Source organism: Choristoneura fumiferana, chromosome 2 (genome assembly GCF_025370935.1).
Source record: "Choristoneura fumiferana chromosome 2, NRCan_CFum_1, whole genome shotgun sequence".
Lineage (NCBI taxonomy): Eukaryota > Metazoa > Arthropoda > Insecta > Lepidoptera > Tortricidae > Choristoneura > Choristoneura fumiferana.
The window spans coordinates 5,063,866-5,089,388 of NC_133473.1; the positions used below are offsets into that span (position 1 = coordinate 5,063,866).

At 38.0% G+C, this 25,523-nt stretch overlaps 2 protein-coding genes across 4 annotated transcripts in view; one reads left to right on the plus strand and one right to left on the minus strand.

The window, feature by feature from the left end:
* LOC141441302 (neurotrimin-like) overlaps positions 1-19,168 on the minus strand; it is a 52,541-nt gene extending 33,373 nt beyond the window's left edge. For all 3 annotated transcript variants that reach the window (XM_074106009.1, XM_074106000.1, XM_074105993.1), the window contains exon 1: positions 18,937-19,168. In XM_074106009.1, the coding sequence (XP_073962110.1) occupies positions 18,937-19,015 (79 nt within the window). In that variant the 5' untranslated portion in view covers positions 19,016-19,168. The remainder of the gene's footprint in view (positions 1-18,936) is intronic.
* Positions 19,169-20,467: 1,299 nt separating this feature from the next.
* Positions 20,468-22,467, plus strand: LOC141445370 (uncharacterized). Its single transcript, XM_074111214.1, has 2 exons — positions 20,468-21,466; positions 21,710-22,467. The coding sequence occupies exon 1, from the start codon at positions 20,468-20,470 to the stop codon at positions 21,440-21,442; it is 975 nt and encodes a 324-aa protein (XP_073967315.1). The 3' UTR covers positions 21,443-21,466; positions 21,710-22,467.
* Positions 22,468-25,523: the final 3,056 nt, after the last annotated feature.

The following is a 25,523-nucleotide window of genomic DNA, read 5'->3' on the forward strand; positions in this document are numbered from 1 at the left end:
TAAAAACCTCACGCAACAGTGCGCCATCTAGTGAGACAAAAAACGATAGCCCTCATTGACCTAGTCCCAAAGTAAGCTTAGCAAAGCTTGTGTTATGGGTACTAAGCAACGGATAAATGTAATTATATAGATAGATACATACTTAAATACATAGTAAACACCCAAGACCCGAGAACAAACATTCGTAATAATAATAATAAAAATATAATAAAATAATGCATGCATGTATAAATAATAAAAGTTTTTCTACTAATAGTTCCTACAGCAAGAGAAATAGCATTAATAAAATATGAGCGTAATTTTATCGACAGTATTATTATGTTATAACATTATCAGCTTAACTAGTCGGCACATCTCCGCAAATAACTCAGTGTATACACAACACTACGACCTAATATTTTGTCTAGTACATTGTAGCATAACATATTTTCTGCTTTATTAGCTTTGCGTTATTTCCGTGGTTTATAACCGCAATATTTATGTTACTGTTTCTACTTTCAGTTGATGAGAAAGTTAATCAATTGTAAATGATTTGTTACAAAATAAAAACATGTTTTAACACGATTTTTGCTATAAACCTGGGACAGCATTCCCGGAGCGATACAACTTAGCTAAGCTAAGATTCCTAGGAATCTTTAAAAAACGACCCTAGAGTCTTTCAAAGGGCCAGAACGTACCTGTGATACCTTTCGATTGTGGGTATCCATGGGCGGCCGTGATTACTTCCTGTAAGAGCCTGGCCAAGCTTACTCTGCAGAGATATGGTAACACTGTAAATGTAAAGCATATTATGTACGTGATTTGACGTTAAAATACAGTGTTACCAAATTATACCGTTGCAGACTTAGCTTGGGCAGGCTCTAGGTCACCCACATGCTCGTTTTCTCCCTCTTATAAAGAAAAAAATATTTAACTACCACTCAGTGTTAAAACTATTAGAATTGATAATAAATCTATTAATACTCTTTATTACAACCGTTCATAACAAATGACAAGGCTTGTAAAATATACAGTTTTGTCAATAAAGAGAATATTTCTTACAATAAATGCCTGAAAACCACGAACCTCGTATGGATCGGTACAGTCGTCATCAGATATTTCGGACCGGCCAAGGTTGTCAAAAATATCGATACATATTTGAACTCTAATACCTTAATAATAGAGTGCATATGCCAATATTTTTGACTACCTTGGCAGCTCCGCAGGGCTACTACGAAACTCGAAACTTGAAGTTCGTATCATACCGTCCCTCTCGCTCTCGTATTAAATAGTATAAATGTCAGAGGGACCGCACGACACGAACTTCGACTTCGACTTCGACGAACTTCTTGTCACGAAAGCCCTGCTATTGGCGACTGCACAATGGATTCAAACTAACATAATTGTACAATGAATATTTTATCTAACTCCTAATCTTTTGAAATTAACTTGTTCAATCCTTAAAACAAAGCTTATTGTTCGCGTATGACCTTTAGGATAACTCCCTTAGACGCATTCAAACTAGACTAATTAAAACTTGAACAAGAACATTACAACGGGTGGCAAAGCTTATGCAGATGTTTAAAATACACAACACTCAAAGTTTCATAACATAATATTGCTTAAGTTGATTTAAACGACGTAAGTAGATAATAGCAGTAAGATAATTGATCAATCAGGTGGTACTTTCCAGAGGTACATATCCATAAATCCACCAACGAAACTGACGGGTCATCTGGGTGGTTAAAGTCGCAACTACATATTTTGGGTTCAATGTAAGTACAATGACCAAAATTAACAGTCAGCTCAGAAAGCCTTCTCTACGAAAAGTAAATTTTAACGATTTATCAGTACTGTTATTATTCAAGCTATAAAATATCACTACATCGGACCATTGTCCAAAGTATGAAGAGGCAGCAAACACAACGCGTCTTAAGCACGAGTTGAAGTAGCTTGGTTAGAACGTTTAAATAATGCTTGCCTATGATAGCAAGATGCAAGAAGACCTAAACCTGTAAGAAAGAGTTCGTCTCTTACTTTAAAAGCGCGGTCCATATTGTTGCAATAAAAGACGGTCACAAAGAAACGAACGGCATTTTGTTTCAAGTGGATCACTTGATTAGCATATGAATATTATTGAATGCTTCATTCGCAATATTATTATGAAGTTACAGATAAATAAAATTAAACTTAATTTTAATTAATCAGATAACAAATTGAAAACGGAATCGTTAATCCTCCATGTCGGACTTGCAATAATTTTGTGGAAACAAGCAATTTGCATTAAATAGAGCAATGAGCGCTTAATCTCGCTGTTTTCGTTCAGGGCTTAATAGGTATGATAGCAGTTGTCAATTACACAACAGGAATATAAATTTTTGAAACCTTTCGAATTCTTTAAAAATAACTAAGTGGCGCCCAATATGGGACCAAAAGTTTGAACACTTAACATTGCTGATTTACCCACTTCAAACAGGATTAGAGTAAGATTATGTTAAAGCAATCAAGTTCCTCTCATTTACCTGAAATATCATGACATATTATTTGAAGATTATGTTTCTGAAACTGCGTAACATAACTTTTACTATAGTAGACACAATACCTACAGAATGCCGCAACTCCGTAAGCCTTTCCCCAGCAATTTGGTTAATCGCCCCACGACTTAGGTTACAGGGAGAAGCGGTGAGGGGCGAGTGGGGTAAGGGTAAGCCTGCGTGACTTCGTACAAACTTACGACTGAGTAACGGCAGGCACTAATACTAAGGTAATTCGTGCCAAAATTGTGTGTACGTTGATTATAGATTGGGACGTGAGTCACGAGACTGTTATACTATGATTTTCATAGGCTACAAGAATATTTAGAGGCATTCCAACTTGATTGATTGTATAAGTGTTAATCAAAATTTAAGAATATCTTTCTGCAAGACCTGAAACTTGGTCCGCTACCCATGGGAACTTTTCAATTTACCGGGATTAAAAAAGTAGCGGATGTTAATCTGGGGTAATGGCATGTTACTCGTAGATGGCGATTTTTTTTAATTAGTTTGACAGTTTCTCAGTTTAGCCCCTACATAGAAAGACAAAGTTTACATCTTTATCGTATAATATTAAATATAGTTAAAGAACTTATCAAGTTTTTAAGTCAAGTCTTACATAAAAAGAAAACATAACAACTACTGAAATTAAACAAACTTTATGTACAACAAGCATTCCGTATGTTACATTTTAACTCAGTTTTATCGCGCCTTTATGATTTCAAAACAGTAAAATTATAGTATAAAGCTGGTTTTCGTAGCGTGGCACAAAATCTAATTCTGACCTACTTTGCCCTTGTCCGTGTTGGTAATAACTAAGAAACTGTGCATGTTATTATTCCCACGGTAATTTTAGGTCGCTGCTGCACAATGTTTTGACAAATAACACAGTCAAAACATTCTAAGAATTTCATAAATTTGAAAGCAAGCCTTTATTCAAGGACACTTTCCGTTTGAAAATGGAAAGAAAATTTCACTATTAAGTATAACGCCAACACCGTTTTGATCACTATTTAGCCACCAGTTAGGTGCAACAGCAAATGGCAGACATTAAATAAGAGCGCCGATTTTTACGTCATTATCATCATCATCAGCCGAAAGACGTCCACAGCTAGACAAAGGCCTCCCCCTTAGAACGCCACAATGAACGACAACTCGCCACTTGCATCCACCGGCTTCCCGCAACTCTCACGATGTCGTCAGTCCACCTGGGATGGAAGGCCTGTCATCGCTTCGTCTTCCGGTTCGTGGTTCCGGCGGTGGTGGTGATTTTTACGTAACTGGCGACAATTTTGTACAAAAAGTTCTAGGCACTGACTATGATAAATTTATTTATAAACGAACAAATAATATATACAATAATTATCAGAAATAAATAAAAATATAACTAAAACTAACTTACTCTAATCCCAAAAATCTATATTTACAAATATCACCCAAGTCGCTGCTATTGGGCAGGGTGCCCATAAGGCTGGCTGCGTTTCCTTGTTGTACGTGAAATAGTTTCTTCTCTTTTCTACGATTCAATCTTCTGACAAAAATAAAATTGACGTAACTGCTACAACCATAATTACTTCATCAAGTTGTCCACGTCTGTTTTAAATACCAAAACCCAATAATTTATCATCGCAGCCTTTTACTAGCACTCAAAAGAGAAAGAATATTTATCCTTGTTATACCTTGAATACTACGAAAAGATTGAATAGACTGCCAACAATCCCGCTTTTTCCACAGTAATAATAGGATTTTTGTTCAGCCTATATTTTTGTTTACTCCAGGCAAACGAACGAAGTTAACGGGTTTTACGTTGCAAAGTTCAAGCGAATTTGCTCTGAGATCGTATACATACGGCGATGGATTTTAGGTCTGTTATTTCTTTTGCTGTTGAATCACTGTTTTGGACGATGTTAACTTTACATAACTTTATTGACCGACAGGTAACGTTTTACTTGGAGAGAGCCTAGGTAAACTTTGGAAACTGTTTTATATTGCTTTACAAGGTACGAGTTGTAATTTTGTTGTTATAGAAGATGCGATTATGCTGGTATAGAAGTTATGATTTTGTTGTTTTTTATGCCATTAGGCATTCTACATAAAATTTCTCCTAAGTTTTTATTTTATTGCTAGTCAAAGCAACAATTATTATTAAGTGGTACGACGAGGAAAAAGATCTAATAATCAGTAAAATAATAGGAAATCTTGATCAAGGAACTAAAATACTGTCGCGCAGAGGCCACCATAGATAATCACGTTCTAAGTATGTGTCTTAATTAGAAAATTTAGCCATTTTGATATCCCACTTCCCACTAATATATAAATGCGAAAGTTTGTAAGTCTGTTTGTTTGTTTGTGACTTCATCGCGTCTAAACCACTGAACTGATTCAAATGAAATTCGGTATACAGATAGTTTGAATCCCGGAGAAGCACATAGGAAACTTTTTATCCCGGAAAATTGCATATTTCCCGCGGGATAGTGATAAACGAATTTTGCGCGAACGGAGTCGCGGGTAACGGCTAGTTTATTATATTATATAGTCCTTCACATCGGTTTCGGTGACGGCGACCCTAAATAAAACTATTCTACATAAGTGACGTCTATTATTAATAAAAAGCTAGACATAATTATCCTGCAAACCAATTAACCGTGAGTCATTTATAATTGTACTAGCTTTAACCCGCGCGGTTTAGCCAGCATTAGAAATAGCTTTGACGACCAGATGGCCTAGTAGTTAGAGAACCTGACTACGAAGCTTGAGGTCCCGGGTTCGATTCCCGTGTCGGGGCAGATATTTGTTTGAAAAATACGAATGTTTGTTCTCGGGTCTTGGGTGTTTAATATGTATTTAAGTATGTATCTATGTATATAATTATATTTATCCGTTGCTTAGTACCCATAACACAAGCTTTGCTAAGCTTACTTTGGGACTAGGTCAATTGGTGTGAATTGTCCCGTGATATTTTATTAAAAAAAACTTTACAAATCAATATAACAGGAGTAACAAACAAACAAACAAACCAACATACAAACAAACAAAGTTTCGCATTTATAATATTAGTAGGATATTAGTAGGAAATAGGATAAGTAGGATTAGTAATTTCTATACTTGTACGTTTCAAACATTATTTTTGTACTTATTTTCTTACAGAAAACAAATTATTTATATACCTTCCTACTGAAATTCAATTAAACGTAAATATATCTACATTTACTTATGTTAATTTTATCTACTAATATATATTAACAGTTCATTTACAGTGACATTTTGTCTCCCTACAAATTGCAATAATTCTATATTTACAATTTTATTGGCTATAACGTATCTCAATTTATTTAGCTTTAGTAGTGTTCTAGCATTATAAAACAAATTAACTAATTTCTGGAAATAACATCAAGCAACTAAGTCCTCACCTACCTAATCGCGTTATTGCGTGCGCTCTCTACCTACGTATATCCAATCTTCTATGTCATGATTATTGGTCATTACTTTAGTGAACAGCAGTCACAGATTGTACCTATTCTAAAAGTTTTACATGAAAAACCAGTTCGTTTGTTTGTCAGTAAAAACTACACACTGACACAGCACAATGACATGTCGATCTAACAACATCCTTTTTATCGAGGGTTAATAACAATACTTTCCACAAAATAATTGGTCATTATGAACTTCGCTACTTCGTCCATAGCAAGTCAAAAGTCTTTGACCATGTTGCCTTATACGGATTGAGATGACGTGGTATAAGTCTCAAGTTAATTATTTCCTGAAGATATAACGGTCGCTGCACGCGGCATAATTTTCACCACTAAATTCCTAGATTTGTTCATTGTTTATATGACGCACGTGAAGTCATTTAAGTTTTAAATGGGGTCATAATTGGTCAATGAACTTCTAATTATAGCAATCAAGTTATTTATGACGTGGTATAAGTCTCAAGTTAATTATTTCCTGAAGATGTAACGGTCTGCACGCGGCATAATTGTCACCACTAAATTCCTAGATTTGTTCATTGTTTATATGACGCACGTGAAGTCATTTAAGTTTTAAATGGGGTCATAATTCCAATGAATTATACCAAGTTTTTAACGCGGTTCATGAGAATTGGGAAATCTTACGAGTACATAACCACCACTGGTAAGGGCCATATTATTTCCTTAATAAATTAGATCCTGGCACTTCGCCGGCCGCTACTGCGGCGCGCTCGCTTTGCTCGCTCGGCTCGCGCGTTTTATGATCGCAGTTGTACCTAACACTGCTTCTTGCTTCGCTCGTCGTCGTACCTAATTTTCCGATACCTAAATTGACAGTAAAAGTGACCAATTTTTCAATAGGAGATATTTGGCCCTTTCCACAGCTAATGCTGATTGTGTAAGGTACCATTTTTTACACCGCTCCTACGCTACCTTATTGGCAAAAGTTCATTTTTATAGACATCCCCAAACAGCCGGAACCAATAAATTGGTTGAAGACTTTATTCACGATTTTGCAGTCATAACAACATTTTACTACTATTTCTGGGGTCGGCTCTAGAAATGATTGACGCAATGCGGCGCATTGAAGAAATATTACTTGATAAATAAATTAACTTTCTTATAGGTGCTTCAAACTCAGGCAATTTTTGTTTCCTAATTGCTACAATCAGGCCGTCTTCAAATCTAAGTCAAACGTGTGTTGTCATAAGGCATGATCGTTGTACAAAAGGAAGCCTATTTCTATTACATACAAAAAATAATGTATCACTAGCAGCTAAGTCTTATTGCTTTTTCTAGGCGTAAAAATGTGTATACCGAAACTAAAGACAGCCAAGAAAATTAGCCTAGACCTTTGATATCAAGTTGTTACCTCACGTTCTTGTTCTTAACAAGCGTTTGATCACTTTCATACTAAATTATTCTGCAATTAAAATCTACGGTGACGCGACTCGAGCTCTTAAATAAGTAATTTCCAAGTTCCTAATTAAGTACTTTAGTACGAGTACGTAATTAACTAGATAAATTAGAAAGAGTTAAAGTATCACGTACCTTTGAATAGTTCAAGTTGTAACGATCTTGGGACTTTGGAGGAACATTGCGAAGCCTTTGTTCATATGAACCTGTAAGGTTATACCCCAATGGCAAAGAAACTTTGTTTCAGTCTGATCGAGACGATAAAGGTAAATTTGATAAACGATTAATGGATATTTAATACTTTTGAGCGATTATAGCGTCATATTAAGCAAAACACGTTGTACTATTACACTTGATTGATGCAAACTAGACTTGTGATAAAGATAGGACTTTGAAATTAGCTGAAATAAATCTATTCTTACAACAACCTAACTTAGAACATTTAAAAACTCCCCAAATTGACATTTCAAAAATCAACATCTCAAAAACGGCTGAACCGATTTTAATGAAACATAACTAAAAACCAGTGTAAGAAAATTCGCTTTCATATAACAAAAACTGCATTGAAATCGGTCCATCTTTTTGAGAGCTACGATGCCAGAGACAGACAGACATTGGTGTCAAACTTATAACACCCCTCTTTTTGCGTCGGAGGTTAACAATAGTTACTTTTTTATTCAAAATTTAAAATGTCGACTTATTTTTTCCTTGTCGTTATCAATCAATCAATCTTCTACGCTTAAAAAAAAGAATCTTGATAGACTGACTACTTATATCGAAAATACAAAATGAACTATAGATGCACAGAAAAACCAGAAAAAGAGACTAGCGCTGGGAATCCAACCCAGGCTCTCGGTATTCCGTGCTGCGTGCTATATATACCCCTACACCACGACTAGACAGAAGTACAGACACAAATTTCTCCTATGCACCACATATCTCAGATTTTTTTGATTCCTATTTCGTCACTTAAGCAGGGACACTAGCGACATCTATTTTTTTAGCCCTCATCGGGAAACTTTCAACACTCCATCGGAACTAACCGCTCACCCGGACAAGAGATGTCACTATTAAGCTGTTATTTTATGTTTCAGTTTGTATTTTCGATATGGATTTTACGGGATGACCGTAAAAGTAACAAAACTTGGAGTTGAAGTAAATAATACAAAAAGACTCCAAAAACCAATCTCAAGTACTTATAATATTCCTTCAAGGATTTCTTGTCTTTTTGAGGTACGGAACGCTAAAATTATGTGACACTTTTATGAAGCCAAAAAGCTGAACCAAGCACGGGCTCAAGATGGTCTCCTTCCTTTTATCGTAAATCCAGTGATGATCAAGGATTCCCTCGCTCGCACGTGCCATATCAGGCGCGCAATCCAGATTATACCGAGTTAATGGTTCAGCTTTATAGTAACAACTTCGATATTCCTGTATTTTAAACACATTGCAATTGGAGCTTTGGGCAAATTGGGAAATTGGATCTTCGTAAATTTTTTCAATAGGAAAAAAACTGTCAAATGTGACTTAGAGTTCAGGGCACGTATTTGAATATCGAAATTTAAAACATCTAAGGTTAGAACGTCGACGGTCAAAATATCGAAAATCAAAATGTCGAACGATCTTAAGGTCGAAATTCAAAATGTCGAAAGTATAAATTATCGAACGGTACAACTATCGAATGCTAAAATTTCGAAAATCCTACCGAAGGGTACAATAGTCGATTACTGATACGAAATTGAACTTTGGCACTCACCGGCCGCTCCCGTGGTACGCTCACTTCGCTCGCTCGGCTTGTGCTTGTTTTGGCCACAGTTGAACCTAACACGCTCTTCCTCGCTACGCTCGTCGTCGCACCTGAAGTTTTTGGTTGAATTAATCAGACTTCAGTTTTAAATTCTAGGTACTAAGTAATCTAATCTAAAAATTAGGTGCGACGACGAGCGCAGTGAGGAGGAACGGTTAGGTTCAACCGTGACCAGAATCGAGTTCTATGCATTTTACTTGATATTAAAATACTTCGCTATTTCAATTTTCGATATTTTAATAATTTGGTTTTTTGACGGTTGAAATTTTGTGTTTCGATATTAACATATATAGATCATTCGGTTGTAGATATTTTGAACTTTCGATATTTTAGCCGTTCGATATTTCAGTTTTAGGAATTCCAGATGTCGATATAATGATGGTAGATATTTTGACCGTCGACGTTTTACCTTTAGATATTTTAAATTTCGATATTAAAATACGTGCCCCTCGATCACTGAGGGTTCCGTACAAAGTAGGTATCTATTTATGAATATCCAGTGGAAGCAGAGCCTTTGCTAAGCAAAATGTAAGCGGTGTGCGATCATATACTCGTATGTGCAAGCGCGTGAGTTTTTGAGTTTTTGAAATTCTTTCACGCAATAACACGTGGACAGTTTGAGATGAGATTTGGTAATGTATGCTGCCTTTTATTCCTCTATGCTTCGTGATCCACGTCCAATCTAAAAATCTTAACCGCTCCGTCTAGAAAATGACAAAATTACACACATTCATTCGTCGTTAACGTACCTAAATGAAAACTACTATGTTGTTTTTGACGATTCCTGTGGGAATTCAGAATAATCTCGGAGTTTTAATTCAACTGACTGTTCTAATAGTTTACACGAACGAAACCGCAGCTAAACGCTAGTGTAAAATATTTCTTAAAGTATGTTATACGTTGAAAGGGGTGTGAGTTCTCAGTGACCCGCTTGTGACCTATTTGACGTGGTTTCATTACTGTGTGATAAAAACAGGTGTGTATTCAGCACTGATACTATTAATCAACTTTACTTGACAAATAGGTATTTAAAAAGAATGAGCTCTTTTTATAATTTTCTAGGTTCTTCCTCGTATATCAAGTTTTTGGGCTTGAATTTCGTGGGAATATTGATAGTTTACGAAAAAGTGTTTATACTTGTACCCACCTTAAATAACTTATTGGTTCAGTATTGGCCATACAACGGGGCAGTGCTGCTGGGGTGATGTGTTGGAGAGTTATAAATATATTTGATGTTTGGCGTTTTTTTTTAATGCCCACCCAGACGACCCAGGTACTGCTGGGAGGACAGGGTCCAGGCAGATCTTCGACGTCTTCAAGTCGACGACTGGCAAGAGGCTGCAAACGATCGGGACAGATGACATGCTCTCGTTTCGGAGGCCAAGACCCTCTTTGGGTCCCTGAGCCAAATTAGTTAGTTAGTTACTTAATCATTACAGTTAATTCGTGAAATACGTGTTTTTAAAATTTTGCAATTATAATGTGTATGTAAGCGTAGATCATACATTTTCAACTTGGTTAGCTGTTTTGTAACAAAGCGAAGCCGCGTTTGAATCTAGGCGATATTAAATTAAGTAATTTCCTTACTTCTGTCCATTGTAAAGATTGCCTGGAAGAGATCGCTCTGAAGCGATAAGGAGGCCTGTGCCCAGCAGTGGGACGTATATAGGCTGGGATGGATGAAGTAATTTAGTTAAGTAATTTAATTAATTAAATTAAATAATTTGATTAATTGAATTAAGTCATTTGATTAATTTAATTAAGTAATTTAATTAAATTAGGTAATTTGTACATTAATTCAAAAATTTCAGGATGAAATCGGAACAAAATAACTGGCTTACTATACACTCGAAGTTTCCGTTCTATAGGGATCACGTACATGAAATTCTTTGAATTTGATCACTTTCAATAGATACTCCGAAGGGATTTCTACTAAATGAAATAGTTTTCGTCGAAAATTGTTGCGGTGTGATTAGGGTATGTTGGTTTCGTTCTATTGGGAATCATCCAATTGAATAAAGCAAAAGTTTAGTATTCAGTAATGTTTAACGTTGTTATGTTAACTGGGTCAGCGCGGTATACTTTGTACTGTCGCACATCGGAAATTTAATTAGTACAGTCCAAATTGAATAAAATTGGTTCTAACCACAACAATTTCAACTCTCTATAGAAACCTGGAAATAACGTTTGGTAAAACAATTTTGATCATTGTTATGTGAACAATAAAATATACTGGAACGCAAGAAACGAAGATATGTCTGGATGTATTCATGCAAATAGCCTGGGTTGCGCGGGAAAATTGTGAAGATAATTATCGCGATAATTAGGGCTGATAATTATCAGTGTTGATAATGCCAATAATAATAATAAATTCATTTATTTCAGGCAACTTGGCCCATACAACAAATACCTTACAGACTAACATATATTTAATCAATCATATTTAAAACTAATACAATACTTGTGTATGATACTTACTATGCGTAAAGTCATGTGGGGTGTATCGTAACGCGGCTAATTTAGTAAATATATTTTTTGTGGCATCTCACGTCGATTGTGTTAAATATCTAATGATGAGAAGTGTAGGTACGTTATATTGTTGGATAATAATAACCAGATAATTGTTAAATAATTGTCATAATAATTATGTTTATGTAAAAATCTCGATAATTATGTTACATAAAACATCGACTCAAATGCTAATATTTCAGAAACGTATCGGCCACGGAAAACATTGATTGAAATAACCTTTATTAGCTCCCGGTATTTTTTTCAACAGTAAACACCTTGATCATAGGTAAACGCACCGAAATATTGGAAGCTCATTTAAGATCTACATGTTCTAAAAAATGACTAATTATAATTAACCATAGGTAAATCATTAAAGCCTCACTTCTTGCACATGGTACATGCCGTTGTGAAGTAGTTAGGTAATTAGCCTATTTTTATTAACCCTCGACGCAAAGAGGGGTGTTATAAGTTTGACCGCTATGTGTGTATGTTTGTCTGTCTGTCTGTCTGTCTGTCTGTAGCACCGTAGCTCTTAAACGGGTGGACCGATTTGAATGCTGTTTTTTTATTTGAAAGCAAGTTTTCTAGTGATGGTTCTTAGATATGTTTTATCAAAATCGACTCAGCCGTTTTTGAGATATTGAACATTGAAGTGACAAAGTCGGGGGTTTTCCTACTTCTTGTTGGTTAGGTTAGGTTATGTTTTTAATAAAATTATTCTTTGTTATTTAGGTAAACTGTTATTTTTTCTATTTTATAAAAGACTAAATTGGATATTTTCCACGTGAAAGTTAGAAGTCAAAAAAAAACTAGTCAATAGTCCATAGACATGGACCTCATGGACTCCGAAAAACTAATTCTTATTTCAGTCTCTTTTGCGGACTGTACCTACTTTCATTTTCATCCATACCTACTACATATCGATACCTGGTGGTACAGTCAACGACATAAATAAGTGATAATTTCTGTACCTTGTCGCTTTCAGTCGCTACACAATTTCGTATAGCTTTTCAAACATGACGTTAAAGTGACAAGGTACAAAAGTGATCACTTATTTATGACGTTGACTGTACTACGAGGAATAAGGGTCAAATTTGATCTCGATTCCATCAACCATTGAAGCGTGTCGTCCTGCGGAGACGATCCTGGTCGGACCACTAAAACTCAAAGCCACTTTGCATCGTTGCCAAATTCTCAATTTCAACTACTTAAATAGGGTAAAAGAAAGTGGTAAAAAAATTGTTTCAGTAATTCATAAATAAACTTACATAACGTCACTACTTTGAAAAAAGCCCGTATCTCAAAATCGATAATTTTACTCGGTAAACTTTACGAACATTGTTTCAAGAGTCAATATTGTTGACGTATTAATTTGAGATACGACATTTCTTCAAAGTAAATAGTATGTTATTTGCGGCACTTGCGTTAGAAACTTTAGGACCGTGGTCATACGACACTAAAAAATGTATTCGCGAGGTGTCGGATAAATTAGTTGGCGTCTCTGGCGACCCCAGGGCCGGGTCTTTTTTCGCCCAGAGGCTGAGCTTGCTTAGCCGTGCAACGAGGGAATGCGGCAAGCATGCTAGCCACGATGCCCCGGGTAGGAGCGATACAGGGTTTGGATATTTTTTAATCTATATAATTGTTATCTTTTCTTTTTATACTATATTATGTTTGATGAAATAAAGATTATAATGTGACGATAAGTACTTAATACCTACGAACGTTGTAAGATACAATCCTACAACAACATAGCTAGGCTAAACAAAACTTACCGCCGAAAACATTGTTTACTCTTTATAAAATGCGAAACAGGTCCAATTGTCGAAATATCAGCGAACAAAACCAGTCTGCTGCTGACGTGAGTCCAGACGGGTTCATGTTCTGCCAAAAAAATTCGCGTAAAATTGCACGGACTGTTACGAATTTAACTTTACTTTAGTTTCACCATCCCAGCGTATATACGTCCCACTGCTGGGCACAGGCCTCTTCTCAGAATGAGAGGCCTTGGGCCGTAGTTCCCGCGCGGGCCCAATGTGTTTGGGAACTTCACACACACAATATCTTCGCAGATGTATGTTTTCCTTCACCGTAAAGCTTATGGTTTTCAAGTGTAATTTCGCACAAAAAATCCGAATAACTCAGAGGTGCGAGCGCGGGCATCGAACCTACTGCCTCTGCCTTTAGAGGGCACAGGGCGAACCACTTTAGTGTAGTTTATCGAAAATTCAGTGTGAAGTCACATCATAAATCACATGGTAAATTAAAAAAAAAAAGAAATTTTCCTTAATTTTTCTTAGATTTTTTTAATTGTTTTTAACAATTTTTTGCACACATCGAGCGATATTCAAAGGTGTATACCGCGCCAAGATACTTGTTCTATTATTTATTCTGTGGCCAAGGGTAGGTAGGTACTACAATATGAATAAAAAACCCCATTAAAAATCTTTACAAAGCTGTTTATTTCAAATTTAAAGTGATCCAATTACTAGCTGAAATATTGTTTTAAAACTTTACATTTACCATTTATTTCGTATAATATAAAATAAAAACTTTCGTTCATAATGTTATAAAATTGTTTATGGTATGTGATACAGCCAATACGAGTATTTAAAAAAATCAATCCCTATTTCCCTTGGTCACGCCATAACTTTGCGAACGACTTTACCGATTCCGTCCTATATTTTTTTTTCTAATGCTTTCCAGAAGGTTCTTACGGAAAAACAAGAATGTTGCGCAGAAAATTTGAGAACAAAAAAAATGCTAAGGACTATATAAACTTTTTAATGTAACCTTAGTGCGTTCAATTACTACCAGTAGGATTCGGGACATTAAATTCGACGCGGTTTTATGCAACTTTAATGCAATTCACGATGGGAATTTCTACAGTTTTTTTGCGAAATCCCGGAAATTCAATTGAATTATTGGACATAATAGTTTAGAAATAGAAATATTCATTCGCTCTTCGCACGTATATAAAACATAATAAAAATACATTAAAAAAATAAAACAATATGCGAAATCGCGAAGCGGTCCCAGCTCAGCATAGTGTTGGCCGTGTAGGTTTAAATATGCGTGTGGTAAAGGCTAGTTCTAAAATAAAATTCTAATTTTATCAAACTTAACCAAAACATCAATATAGGAACGCGTCAAGTGGTGCAGTATTTCCTGCTGTCTCCATTTGAGGCAGAAATATCGCAGTTTAATATTAAATGACGATGACCTGAGCTGTCGGTTTGTTAGGTTTCGTTTAGTTGCAATTAATAATACTAATCTAAATATGACCATTGTTGGACAATACATCTTCTCATAGCTGAAAGATTTGGTGCCAGATAGATTCAGAATTGAGAACTGTACGGTCAACTATTAAATGTCCAAAGCGTATTGTGAGTATGAATTTAAAGAATTCCCTTTCAATAAGGAATGAATTTAATAAAGGAATGATATAGTATACATGCATACCTACATATTTGGCTTCTCCAGTTCTCCACAAATATTTGATGCAAGTCTTAATATTTAAAAGATACAAGACACATACAAGAAATTATCACCCAACAAAAGCTTATAGTTCGAGCGCCACTCATATTGCAAGACGGAATGATAATAATCATTCTACAACACCAAACAGCAATGCACCCTTATACAATAGAATTAAGAGCACATCTTGGACAACCCCCGCATTTCCTTATTCCCACATATAAACAACTATTTCGCGTCTGCAGCTATGAAGTTCTACGGAATCGGACGTGACTTGATTCTAAAGAAAATTTCTATGTTTTTGTTCACCGCATGAATGCTTTGCCAACGAAATATGATTTATTTTGCTCTGTATCGAATTGGATTTTGGAAGTTTGGTGACAATGGCGCGTAATATTCAGATATACGATCGCACCTATAAGAGGAAGACGTGATTTCGTAAACTTTATGCTGTGCGAATAAAACATAAAATCGATTGGGTTGCGTCAAAGTGACGCATGGCGTTAGGACCCTGACAGGTAGGCGTGCGTATAAATAGTACCATAAAATGCGATGGATGACTGGCACACCCGAGATACTAGCTAAATCGAGGTACAGAAGCGTATTTTGTCTCTGTAAAGGAGCTAAAAAATACAACAGGGAAAAAACAAAAGATTTTGAGAACGTAAAACCGAGCGAGTGCGTATAATACGCATCTGCAGAGCATAAAACCCGGTACACTAAAAAACATAAAACAGAACAGCGCCCTCTTACTTTTATAGGAACGCCTAGGAAAATCGTCTTTCTATTTATTGCCACGTACTCCTGGTTTTGCTATTCGATGCAGCCGTTTATTTACTGATTTCCAATATGCGTGAAACAGTCCTAACAGATTTGCGCTTTGATAACAGCAGAGCTCTGTATTCGAATACTGTCAATCAACGAGTTCATATAAATATACTGGACGTAACAAAAAGGTTTTATCCTTTTGCCCAATCACACGCGAGAGTAAATCCGGTTAAACTATTGTTTATTTGTCCAATAACGTTTCACATAAAACTTCAACTGACGTCAAAATTCGTACAAAACTAGTTTTGTGTCCAGTAAATTTGTTAGTAAATGCTGGAAAGGAACTTACGGGTCGAAATTTCGGACTAAACCCAAGGTAATTGGGTTGGGAACAATTTAGAGGCCTTGGTCAGTCTTTGTAGAGAGAAATTACACGTTTGACCCATATGTTTACTTATTTGTAAACTTTATAATAACATTCAACCTATTTGAAGTCTATATCCCCTTGATAGCTTGTATCTATGACCGCAAAGTTATAGAAATATAAATTAATTTCATTAAAACAGAATAAAATTTATACTTTTTGTAAGACTAGCATTACCCGTGGCTTCGCACTTGAAGCATCTAGCAATGGAATTTAAATTCCCGTGTTTCGTAAAAAATGCCGTGGAAATTTCTAAAACTTATATAAAAAACCGGCCCAGTGCGAGTCGGACTCAACACGAAGGGTTCCGTACCATTATCTATACAACATTGGACATTAGCAAAAAACGGCAAAAAAAAACAAGTTTGTTGTATGCAAACCCCCCTTAAATACTTTTTTTATTTTAATTTAATAATTTATGTTTAAAGTGATTATACTACTAAAGATTGTGTGAATATTTCAAGCGTCGACTTGTTGCCGTTATTAATATCAAGCAAAATGCGGCAAAATAATCACGTTTGTTGTATGGGAGCCCCCCTTTAATATTTATTTTATTCTGTTTTTAGTATTTTTTGTTATAGCGGCCACAGTAATACATAATCTGTGAAAATTTCAAGTGTCTAACTATTACGACTCTAGAGATAGAGTCCTGTGACAGATGAACGGACAGACCGACAGACAGACAGCGGAGTCTCAGTTATAAAAAGAAAGAAGACATTATTCACATTCACAAAGACACACAAATACAACAAAATTAAAACATAAAAAACAATAAACAGCAAACACAAATAAAACAAAAAAGAAATACAAAAATGAAAACGATATCGTGGACAGCTTACAATTATGTTTTTTATCCCGATCCCGTAGAAATATTGGCGAATTATCTAGCGTATTGTGTTATTCTTGATACCTACCCGTTATCTACATACCGATAGATTCGAAGAAACTTAATAACGTTCTATGGTGGTACCTCTTGGCCGCAAAAATTATGATGACATTTTCATTCACCTACCAATGGAACTATCAAGAAGTTGATTTAGAGAAGGTTCGACCCTGCAGGGCTACTACGAAACTCGAAACTCGAAATTCGTGTCATGCGGTCCCTCTGACACTTATAGCCCTGCTGGTACGCAATTCAGTTTCCTAGAATAAAAATTTCTTTCCAATTAAACTGTAAGCAACTTAGGTTCGCACAACGGGGTGCCTCTGATCATAGATATTTTGTTTTGAAACATTTTCAAATAACTCGAATTTAGATAATTTATTAATCCTCAATGCTTAATCATTAAATCAGTGTATGATGAAATGGCATGGTGGTGTGATACGTGAGCAAAATCTCCTTGGTACGGGGGCCAATTTAAACTGTATGAAAAAAATAAAGTGAAGACTAGTCGTGTTTTTAAAAAGTTGCAGATCAAAAGTAGCTCCGCGAGTAAAATCGAATCTTGCATTTAAATCCGCTTGGTCACAGTCACCCTGTATAGTGGAGCGTGTGCCCTGCCTCATTGAAGGTCGAGTTTGAGGAACTTTTCTTAACTCTTTGTTTCTTTTTAGGTTACAATACGCAAATCCCCTCAGTGCCAAAGAAGTGGGGCACGAATGTTAATAGGCGAAGTAAAATGTTTATGACCCAGTTACTGAGCCCTCTTGTAGCGAAGACAGATAACACTTATTGTTTTGTTTGTTTTAACCAGGGCCTTGGAGAACTGTGCTTGTCTTAACTAAGCGATAGTTCTTGTTAACTTAATAAAGCTAGTTATAAGTTGAGGAATAAATAGTTTATAACACACCGAGGACTTTATACGACTCAAATATATCACTAATAATTATCTCGACGTCAATAACATTGCAACGTAATAATAGTTGATCATCGACTCAGCCTATATACGTCCCAGTAGAGGGCACAGAGCTCCTTACAGAATGAAATAACTCGGACCGTAGTTCCTACGCGGGCTAAGTGTGGCTAACGAACTTCACTAACGCGACGTTTTCTTTACTGTAAAGTCTTACAAAAAACTCAAAGGTGCGATCTCAAGATTGAATCGACGACCCTCTGCTTGAAAAGTCATAGGTTAAACTACTAGACTACCATGGTTTAGTAGACGGATGCAGTCATCCTGCAGTAAAACTACTGCACCAGTTACACGGGACGTGTACAGTTGCAGCGAGCGCAAAAATAGAAGATGTGAAGTTAACGACTGCAGTGAATTTGCAGTTTGTATTTTAAAGTCATTAGAATAATTAAAGCAAGGTAAATTAGAGTGTAGTTCGTATGTATTTACAACCAACACTAATAAAGGAATCAATTTCCTGTTTTCAAAACTGCTCATCATAACGGTAAAATCAACACCGGACTATAAAAAAACAGTACTTGCTAAAAAAGTATTCGACGTGGCATCCAAGAACTTCAGAAGAATATTCTGACGACAGCGGCTATTATTGATGCAAATCTATGATTACCATCTGTTTGTATAAATTATTTGTATTTGTAATACATTGGCATAAAAATCACGATACATAAATAATTCAGGAAACAAATGGACCATCACTTACCATATTCCGGGCATATGATGCAAAATGCGACCGCCAGAAAAAAGCCAATCACTTCGCCGGCAAATCCTTGGACGGCCATATTTTCCTCTTCTTTAGCCTACGCTTGCTTGAACCGACATTTTCACTCTTTCTCCCCCTATTTCAATGAACACTCGCTCTATCCGATGTTTTGAGTGCTATTGATGTTTTTGCCGACATTTTCTTGGTTCAAAAGTTGAAGTGATCACATCTGTAACAAAAAAAAAAGAAAAATTATAGCTTCGCTTTCATACTTGGGTGATGTTAGTGGATCTGAATTTAACGCTTACTGCACTGGATCAGACACTGTATTTACTTCATTGTGTCCCTAGACATGCTATATACGGCTGTTTAGACAGGGGTAAGGCAGGGGGGGAGTCCTACATATAAGGCTAATTCTTTCGTCCCAATCCGTCAGACATTCAGAGCGTGCCAGAACTGGGCCGAATGGCCTCTTAGAGCAACGATACAGGAGTGTGCCCATTATTTGTAGGCATACTGTTTACAACCTGAACACGGTCTTACAAACTATAAACCAATACAACTTGATATACAAATAAGTTGGTATATTTATCACATTGATTGACATCAGCCGAAAGACTTCCACTGTTGAACGCTGTATAGATTCAGGCGTTACTTTGCGGAGGTCCATGTTAAAATAAATGTACTATCTGTCTTGCTCCTCCGCCAAGTAGTGAGGCCAAGTATTGAACGCCTCAATGAACATCAATCAACTCGGCATTTACTTCCACTGGTTACCCACAACTCCCACGATATCGTCAGCTCACCTTGAGAAAGTAGAGTAGAATGAAATAGCGCTTTATACACACGATTGTACATTACAATATTATGAAGTTAAGTTAATTTTTATTGTGCAAAAATTTTATTCCATGATTTCTTGAATAACCTTTTGAAACATTATATTCAGCAATTTATACCCCGTGTTATTTTGATATCCATTAACTTTAAGGGGACAATCTAAGGTCAAATGAAGTTAATTTCTCTAAGACACTAGTGGTCTAACTCTGTTTAAAGGGCATAAAAGGGCTAAAAGTGCGTTATGTTTTTTTTTCCAAAGTCTATAACTATAATTATTAATTATATAGTCTATAACCGTGTTTAATTCACACATATTTAGCAAAGAAAGTTAATATGTGGATTTTTTGATGCCTCTTTTATGTGTCACGCCAAATGTCACTTGTAAAGTTTGTTTATTTTACAATTTAACAAATAACAATGAAGTGAAGCGATTATATGGAAAACAAAAAAAAATAGGGAAAAAAATATGTTTTTTCGTAATATTTTTATTATTTCGTATTTATTTGTTAGGTAGGCCGAAGTTAATGGATATAAAAAACACTGGACATGGGACCCTGGCCGTGACTCCGTTTACGGCTATCCTGCGGGATTCCGGAATAAAAAATCCTATGTCACCGCAAAAATAGGCCATTGGCACAACATCCAAACATCTTCACAATTTGCAGATTTTAAAAGTACAAGGTGGCGGAGTCGTATGCGGAGATTTTGGCGGGTGAGAGGGCTGCCATTGTCCCGGTGGACTTTCCGGCGAACGAGTCCTGATGGGGCATGTCGGGGCCATACAGGAGGCTGTGATCACACGCCTGCTGGATGCCCCGACCCGCTTCCACAGTTGACCTTCGGCAACATCGTGGGAGGGGCACTGCATGTTGGCTGCAATAACGCAGAGTCCTTTGCATGGCTCAGCTCAGCAATTGGGGAGGGTGAAATTGCTGGGATGAGCCTGAAAGTCGTGTACGCCAGGGATCTTCCGAAGCCGGTCAAAATGGCATGGAAGACGAAGATCGTTGGAGTACAGGACAGCAGGACGCTGCTGCGGCTGCTGCAGCGCTTCAACCCGAGGCTGCATACGGAGCAGTGGAAAGTGGTTGACACCATAGTGGCGGAAGCCAGCGCCCGGCGCATCATATTGATGGACCGGGAGTCGGCTGAAGTCATTAAGGAAGCCGGCTACTGTCTACACTCTGGGATCGACGTCAGCTCCTTCAAGCTTCTGGATGACGCGGAGAAGACGCTTGGAGGGGGTGGCGACGATCAGAGTACTGCTCGCGGCAAAGCCAAAGCTAACCCTGGGATAGCTGGTGCTGCTGCCGATGGTGTTGAGGTGAACCCTGAGCACGCCAAGGAAGCTCCCGGTGATGCCAAAGTGGCTCCCGGTGACACCGAGGCTAGTTCTGGTGTAGCCGAGATACACTCGGTTGGTGCCCAGGCGGTCCCAGGCGAAGCTGAGGTGGGGGCGGCGGTGGTGATGGAGGTAGAGGATGTGGGGTCGGACAGTGGGGCTGACGGGGTGCGTGGGGTCGGGGGATCTTCTGTGACCTCGTCTCAGATTTCCCTGGCTGATCTGCGCGCTCTGTCAGAGCTATATCTGGACGGACCCACATCCCCTGCATCTCAAGAGGAGCCGCAGGAAAGGGCTGCTGACCTCAGCATGCCCAAGAAAAATTAAGAGGCCCAACATGGATGGTCTAAGGTGCGTACAAATTAATTTACAACACAATAAGGCTGCTACTGCAATTTTAGCAAAACAGTTAAAAAGTGAGCAATTCGATATCGCCTTGATACAAGAACCTTATGTATATAAAGGAGAAATAAGAGGCTTAGGCGGAACGGGAGGCATATTATTTCACTCCTGTTCCGAAAATAACGATATGAGGACGTGCATATATGTCAGAAACGGCATCAATGCCATGCCCTTGAATGCTTTCTGTTCCAGGGATCTTACAACCATCAAGATCCTAGGGAGGGGGGAAGGTAAGGCCCTTATTTTCTCATCTGCCTACCTTCCCTATGAAGCGACGGACCCGATCACACCACTACTCCGGAGTCTTGTCGAGAACAGCAGCAAGGCGAACACCGGCCTAATTATTGGCTGTGACGCTAATGCTCACCATGTCATCTGGGGGAGCTCGGACGTCAACAAAAGAGGAGAGAAGTTACTGGATTTTCTGGTGAGCTCTTCTTTACAAATTATGAATAAAGGCAATGACCCAACATTTGTTAACGCAAAAAGAGGTGAGGTTATTGATGTGACGTTGGCTACTAACAATATATGTAGGAACATTACGAAATGGCATGTATCCAATGAAACAACTTTATCGGATCACAGGTATATATGCTTTAGGTACAGAATTAACGAACCAATAAAAACTGTGCTTAAAAGGAACCCTAGGAACACGGACTGGTTGTCTTTTAAGAAAGATCTAAAAGTGGAACTAGGTGACCCTAAAGGTAAGCTCAATTCTATAATAGACATCGAGTTTGAAGCGGACAACATAGTCCGAGCCATCAATAATGCTTGGACTAATAACTGCCCGGAAAAAAAGACTGGGGCAAAGAAAGTCCCATGGTGGAACCCTGATATCGCGAGACTCAGGAAAGAAACCAGGGCGATCTTCAATGATGCAAAGGCTTCAAAAAACTTTGAGACCTATGCAAAAAAGCTCACAGAATACAATAAAGCTGTGAGAAAAGCAAAAAGAAAGCATGGAAAGACCACTGCGACCAAATAGGTTCAATACCAGAAGGAATGAGGCTCACGAAGGCTCTAGCTACAACCAGATCGGTCCATTAACTACCATAAAGGGGAAGATGGGAACGTGACGGAGACAGGCATAGAGACACTAAAAATAATGTATGAGACACATTTCCCAGGCTCTATTATACATCAGAGCAGAACGATAGTAACTCAATCAGTGCTGCTGAACAAGTGGGCACTACCACAAGGCACAATTGGGATACTGCCAAAAAAGTAGTAGATCACGATAAGTTAAAGTGGGCTTTGTCCACCTTTCGCCTTATAAAACACCAGGACCAGATGGTGTTTATCCAGTTCTACTACAAGAAGGAGCTAATGTACTTATACCACATCTTAGTAGATTGTACAGAGCATGCCTAGCCTTCGGACACGTACCGCGTGTGTGGAGACAAGTTAAGGTAATCTACCTTCCAAAACCTGGTAAGGCAGATTATAATGATGCCAAATCATATAGGCCAATAAGCCTGTCATCATTCTTCCTGAAAACATTGGAAAAATTGGTTGACAGATACATAAGGGACGGACCGCTAAAACGGCATCCACTGCATAAAATGCAATGCGCCTACCAACCGGGGAAGTCGACAGAATCAGCGATACACCTGGTAGTAAGCAAAGCGGAACAGGCAATAGAGAATAAAGAGCTCTGCCTGGCTGCGTTTCTGGACGTGGAAGGAGCATTTGATCGTACAACGTATCATGCCATCAAAACTGCTGCGGATAGACATGGCATTGAACCCACTATCTGCAGATGGATGGAAAGAATGCTCAACAGCAGACTGATAACTTCAACCTTGCTAGGAGAAGAATTATCAGCCACAGCCACAAAAGGATGCCCTCAAGGAGGGGTTTTATCGCCCACGCTATGGAGCTTGGTGATAAACTCGCTACTAGAGGATCTCAACACAGGCCCAGTACAAACAGTGGGTTATGCAGATGACCTAGTAATACTTGTCAATGGGAAATTCCCAAACACAGTATCGGGAATCATGAACGTAGCTCTAAACAAAGTAGAGAGGTGGTGCAAAGAATATCACCTCTCCATAAATCCGAGCAAAACGGTGGTAATACCATTTACCAGAAAAAGGGACCTAAAAAGCATACAGACTTTAAGAATGTATGACAGGGAACTAAGACTTTCCAATGAAGTAAAATATCTTGGAATAATCCTTGATAAAGGACTTAACTGGAAAAAACAGGTGGAATACACAGTGACCAAAGCGACGAGAGTTTTTGGCATGTGTAGATCCGCATATGGAAAAACATGGGACTGAACCCAAAAGTACTGAGATGGATCTACACCATAATGGTGAGACCCATCATACTGTATGGGTGCCTCGCCTGGTGGCCTAGGGCACAACTAAGCACATGTAGGAATCTACTGGCAAAAATCCAGAGAATGGCCTGCATGGCTATCACAGGGGCGTTCAAAACAACGCCGACAGCAGCAATGGAAGTCTTACTGGACTTACCACCACTGCATATTGCTATAGAATCCGAAGCGCGGAAGTCGTTGCACAGAATGAAAATGTACGGCCTGTGGAACGATTCCGCTCCAAGGACAAAGCACACTAAATGGAACAAAACGAATACCTTGATAGTATAATGGCGATGGGTTGCGACAAAATGCAACCAAAGTACATATTCCGAAGGAACTTCAAGGTTCATGTTCCCACAAGGGCTGAATGGGCAGAAGGACTGACACTGCCGGAAGGCAGTGAAAATTCATGGTACACGGATGGATCTTGGCATTCATGCCAAGGACTTTAACAGTAGCGTAAGCATGGGAAATTATGCAACTGTCTTTCAAGCAGAGACGTATGCAATTATCGCCTGTGCACAGGAGAATATAGATAGGAAGGTAAGGGAAAAAACCATCTATATACTCAGTGACAGTCAAGCAGCCCTAAAGGCGCTCACATCGCCAAAGGTTGACTCAAGACTGATCTATAATGGAGTACAAGCACTAAACAAGCTTGGCAGACGCAATAGAGTGAGACTGGTTTGGATCCCAGGACACAAAGGCTTCATCGGAAATGAAAAAGCAGATGAGCTAGCAAGGGAAGGGTCAATGAACAAAAACATAGGGCCCGAGCCGTATGTGGGACTCTCACAGGGAACCATGAAGAATGCCATAAACGACCACACCAAACTTAAACACCAACAAGAGTGGAAAACACTGGAAGGTCTAAAGCATTCAAACGATTCATCGAAAATGTCAGCACAAGCTGGACTAAAAAACTCTGGACACTCAGTAGGAAACAACTCCGACATATCGTCGGGGCATTCACAGGTCACTTCAATACTAAACACATACTAGTAAAGATGGGACTACAGGACAATGAAGTCTGTAGAATATGTGGCGAGGAAGACGAAACAATGGAACACATTATGTGTGAATGTGACGCCCTCGCCAGATCAAGAATGAGACTCTTTGGCGACGGATACCCCGCACCAGGAGACTTTAAGGCACTACCGCTACGTCAAATCATCCAATTTATGGACGAGGTGATAAAGGCAATAGAGTAAGTGCGAAGGAGGGGTAATTACACAAAAGATCCCTACGGGTCGAAGTGTATCCGCAAGGACCCCTAACGATAAGAAGATAAGATAAGATAAGAATAGCCATCTGTTTGTATAAATTATTTGTATTTGTAATAGCATTGGGCTTTAAAAAATCAGATCCATAATAATTCAGGAAACAAGGGACATCCCTTACCATATTCCGGGCATATGATGCAAATGCGAGCCAGAAAAAGCCAATCACATTCGCCGGCAAACTCCTTGGAACGGCCATATTTTCCTCTTCTTTAGCCTACTGCTTGCTTGAACGACATTTTCACTCTTTCTCCCCCTATTCAATGAACACTCGCTCTATCCGATGTTTGAGTGCTATTGATGTTTTTGGCGACATTTTCTTGGTTCAAAGTTGAAGTGATCACATCTGTAACAAAAAAAAAGAAAATTATAGCTTCGCTTTCATACTTGGGTGATG